The following is a 5,000-nucleotide window of genomic DNA, read 5'->3' on the forward strand; positions in this document are numbered from 1 at the left end:
CAATAGATGGGAACCGAGCATTACCACTGGACTCGGAGGGTGATTCGACGAACGAGAGAGAGAGAGAGAGAGAGAGAGGAGAGAGAGAGAGAGAGAGAGAGAGAGAGAGAGAGAGAGAGAGAGAGAGAGAGAGAGAGAGAGAGAGAGAGAGAGAGAGAGAGAGAGGGAGAGGGAGAGAGAGAGAGAGAGAGAGAGAGAGAGAGAGAGAGAGAGAGAGAGAGAGAGAGAGAGAGAGAGAGAGAGAGAGAGAGAGAGAGAGAATAGAGAGAGAATAGAGAGAGAGAGAGAGAGAGAGAGAGAGAGAGAGAGAGAGAGAGAGAGAGAGAGAGAGAATAGAGAGAGAGAGAACAGAGAGACCCCAGGAAACGAATCCACAACAGGAATCCAACAGAAGAAGAAGTGCCTCAACAGACCTACCACCACTGGAGGACACAGCCGCCCTCCCCTCCCCCTCCCCAACGCCTTCAGAAATGTCCTCCAACCTCGCGGCAAATCGACAAAGAACAGAAGAACGATCGGCAGGGCAAGGGACGTTACTGCAGTATTTAGAATGCGAGAGTTGTTCTGGCCAGCGGCTGGTCAGGAGAAAACCCGGCGGGGCTAGAGCCGGTCGAGGGAATAAATAAATGCTGCAGTGCGCCGCCACATTCAAGTCGACGGTGCCGATCATGCTGATGTCGATCGGATGACAGTTTTAGATAAGGCTGCTGATGATGCTCCCTCCCCTCCTAATTCCTCCCCCCCCCCTCCCCTCCCCCTTCCTCCCCCTCCCCTTCCCCCACTTTCTTTTACGAGTTACTTTAGAAAATTATATTATTATTTTCATTTTTTTCTTGTGGGGGGGGGGGGGGGGGCAGATGTAAAACCAATTTTTCTCTCTTTTATATGTTTGGTTCCATTTGCTGTAAAACATTTTTTTTTTTTAGGATGTGTGTCTAATTCTGAACTGATAAACAGTTTGATATATTATACTTTCCCACGGTATCAAAAGGTCTTGTGTTTCAAACGATAATTAACCAATCTGTTATTGATTGAAGGTAGGAAAAAAGAGAAATGTCAGTCTCTATAGATAATAAAAAGGTTTACACACACACACACACACACACACACACACACACACACACACCGACACACACATCTATATAAATACATATATACGTACACACACACACACACACACACACACACATCTATATACATACATATATATATATATATATATATATATATATATATGAAAGTGATAACATAATAACAGTGATGATAATGATAAAGATAAATAGAATAACAGTGATAGTAATGATAGTAATAATTGTGATTATGATGATGAAGACTATGATATTATTGATGATAATAAAAATACTAATAATAATAACAATAATGATAATAATGGTAATAATGACAATAATGATAATGATAATAGTAACAATAATAGTAATGATAATAATAATGATAATAATGACAATAATTAAGACAATAACTATAATAACTTTAATGATATAATATATAATAATAACAATAGTAACAATAATGATGATAATAATAATATTGATAATAATAATAATAATAATTATAACTATAATAATAATGATAATGATGATGATAATAATAATGATGATGATGATGATAATAATAATAATAATAATAATAAATAAATAAATAATAATAATAGTAATAATAATAATAATAATAATGATAATAATAAATTTGAACCCAAAATACGGATTGCAAAAAGATTTTACAGAATTTAAAATATAATCAGAATGACGTTGATCCCCTGCCCAATTAACGCACACGATTTTTGATCGCCGATTGTTGAAAAATGATTGTTGAAATGTGATACTATCGCAAAATTTAAAAATTTTCCCCTTAGGCGACAGATGGGGGGGGTCAAAACGGGGAAATAATTTTTAAAATAAAATTTAAGGTGAAAATAATGACTGCAGTTCAAAAACGGCAAAAATTTTAATGAAAGTGAAAAAGGCTAAGATAGACTGATAGGTAAATAGATAGATAGAATATAGTTAGAGAAATAGAAAGTAGGTAGATAGATAATAAAATAAAAAGAGAAGAAAAAGATAGATAAAATAATAGATAGATAGATAAGAGAAGAGAGAGAGAGAGAAGAGAGAGAAGAGAGAGAAGAGGAGAGAAGAGAGAGAAGGGGAGAGAAGAGGAGAGAAGAGAGAAGAGAGAGAAGAGGTAATAGCTTTTTACTTCCCTTTTCAAGAAAACAAAATAATAGTTTGATAGACGGACAGGTAGATAATAGATAAGGGAAGAAAATAAAGGTAGAAATTTATTGTACCACATTCGACATCCGCATAACAATAAATAACCATAAAAATCTTTAAGAGTAAGAAGAAACGAAAAAAAGAGTAAATAAGAGTAGACAGTAGATGCTGAAAAATAATTATAAAAAAGCGATGCTCAGAAAATGTAATAAAGATTATAACAGATTTCAGACTTCAGAAAAAGAAAATCTGAAAATTGAGGGTGGAGTGATTCGCAAAATTTTAAAATCAGATCATTGGTGAGAAAAACATGAAAAAAAGAAAGATTATAATGATGGCGTTCGTATGAAGATGAGTTTTTTTAAAACTTTTCATGATTGGAGAAAGGGGCCCCAAATTGCAATGATGTTACCTCGTGAGAAAAAAAAAAAAAAAAAAAACGGAAAAAAAATGGTCCGGCACAGGCGTTTGAAATGCTGAGTAACGTGAGGAAACCTGCGACTCTTTTTGTGTGTGTGTGTGTGTATTTTCAAAACCGATTTTGCAATACACGTACTGAGAGATGAGATAAAGTTCTGTCCCGGGTTTAAAGGAGTGGGGTTTCGAAGTGAGATTTGGTATGGCGATGCACGCCCTCCACCGGCGCCAGTCTCCTGACAGCGAGATCGAAGGTTTTCGTGGTTTCGCAAGTGATAAGACGAGCGGCTTACGATGCGGCCCGGGAAACCCGTCAGCCAGGGGTGGGAGTGGCAGAGGCACAGAACCGCAGCTGGCACATGTGTACACAAATACTCAGAGTTCGCTGTGCCGGGCTATGGTGGTCCGGGGGCGGGGCCACGCTCGCTGCGGGGCCGGGTGCTGGGCGGGGCTTAGGGTGCGCCTGCGCTGTGACGGGTTAAAGGTTTTGCACCACCTCACAGCCATTGAGGGAGGGCATGATGGAGGGAAGAGGTGTTTGGGGCTCCAAAGTGCCATAAAGTGGCCACGGCTAGTAGTGATGTTGGCCTCAACGGCCCCCAAGTCAGTTGTGGAAACCCAGTGCGTAGTGTGGAATCCTTGCTAGATATCTGTGCCAAAATCGTGGCTGAACACATACCGTTCCAGCGGATAGAGGAACGATACAGCCGAATCCCAGAGCCCGTTCAGCGTCGGATCATCTACTGGTCTTTTCCGAGGCATGAGGCCGACATCAGGCTGAAATGTACTCTTGCTTCTCGTCCGTGGGGAGCGACCAACAGAACCTCCCTTTCTACCGAGGACTCCGGCTGGTCGAGTCCGGGATGGTAGAGAGTGTGTTACAAGTCGGTGAGTAGACGCAGCATAGGCGCAGTGAGACGTCCTCCTCCCCCGAAATTCTCGCAGCGCTCATAGGCCTGGCCTCAGGCACAGCTGACTGGTCGCTTTGTCCTCTACCTCACTCTGGCCCGGACTCTCCTCCTCGCTCCTCACTCACACTCATATCGACTCGGACTTCGGACTATAAAATGGTTCTGTGGCCCCTCACTCACTCACTTACTCACATGCCTCCCCTCAACTCACTCACACGCTGGACGATATGGTCAGCCTTAACTTCCAATGCTATACATTCTCTCTCTCTCTCTCTCCAAAACTCTCTCCTTCTCGGAACTTCTCTCTCTCCTCTCCTTCAATCCTCCCATTCATCCCTCATTTTCACTCCCTCTCATCTCTCCTCTTCTCACCTCTCTCTCTCTCTCTCTCCTCCTCTTCTCTCCTCCCTCTCTCCATCCTCTCTCATCTCTCTCTCTCTTTCTCTCCTTTCTTCTCTTTCCTCTCATCTCCCTTTCCTCTCTCTCCCATTCTCTCCTCCTCTCATCTCTCTCCCCTCCATTCCTCCCTCTCCTTCATTCTCCTCTCTCATTCTCCTCTTTCCCCCTCTCGCTTTCCCCCTCTCTCTCTCCATCTAACAATCGTCTCATCGTCTCTCTCTCAATTCATCTCGCTTTTCTCTCTCTCTTCTCTCCTCATCTCTCATCTCTCTCTTTCTCTTTCTACTTCTTTCTCTCTTTCTCTCTCTCTCTCTCTACTCTCCCACTCCTCTTCTCTTTTCTTTCTCTCTCCTCTCTCCCCTCTCATCACTCTCTCCTCCCTCTCCCAAATCTCTCATCGTCCTTCATCATTTTCCTCTCTCGTCTCTCTCTCTCTCTTTTAATCTCTTTTTTTCTTCCTCTCCCCTCTCTCTCTCTCTCCTTCTCATCTCTCTCTCCCCTCTAATCTCTCTCATCTCTCTCTCTCCCTTTTCTCTCCATCTCTCTCTCTCTCTCTCTTCTCTCTCCTCTCTCTCCCCTCTCTCTCTATCTATCTCTCTCAATCTCTCTCTCTCTCTCCTCCTCTCTCAAACTCTCTCAATCTCTCTTCTCTCTCATCTCTCCCTCTCCTCTCTCATCATCTCTCTCTCTAAATTTTCCCCTCTCGTCTCTCTCAAAATCTCTCTCTCTCATCTCTCTCTCTCTCTCTCATCTCTCATCTCTCTCTCCTCTCCTCTCTCTCTCTTCCTCCCACCCCCCCCCTCTCTCTCTTTCCATCTCTCTCTCTCCCCTCCTCTCTCTCTCTCTCTCTCTCCCCCTTTTACGTCATCACTCACTCCTCCCTCTCTCTCTCTCTCTCATCTCTCATCTCTCCTTTATCACTTTCTCTCTACTTTCTCCTCTCTCTCCCTCCCACTCCCTCTCTCTCTCCTCTCCTCTCTCCTCGTCTCTTACCTCATCTCTCTCTCATCTCTCTCCTTCTCTTCTGCCTCTCCTCTCC

The 5,000-nt window shown here is 42.8% G+C and overlaps 1 protein-coding gene across 2 annotated transcripts in view; it reads left to right on the forward strand.

Annotated features, from left to right (window-relative positions):
• The first annotated feature begins 3,202 nt into the window (after nt 1-3,202).
• Nucleotides 3,203-5,000, forward strand: part of LOC125034511 (zinc finger SWIM domain-containing protein 4-like) — a 199,167-nt gene continuing 197,369 nt past the window's right edge. For both annotated transcript variants that reach the window (XM_047626347.1, XM_047626348.1), the window contains exon 1: nt 3,203-3,539. In XM_047626347.1, coding sequence (XP_047482303.1) covers nt 3,434-3,539 — 106 coding nt within the window. In that variant the 5' untranslated portion in view covers nt 3,203-3,433. The remainder of the gene's footprint in view (nt 3,540-5,000) is intronic.

Source organism: Penaeus chinensis, chromosome 18 (assembly GCF_019202785.1).
Source record: "Penaeus chinensis breed Huanghai No. 1 chromosome 18, ASM1920278v2, whole genome shotgun sequence".
Classification (NCBI taxonomy): domain Eukaryota; kingdom Metazoa; phylum Arthropoda; class Malacostraca; order Decapoda; family Penaeidae; genus Penaeus; species Penaeus chinensis.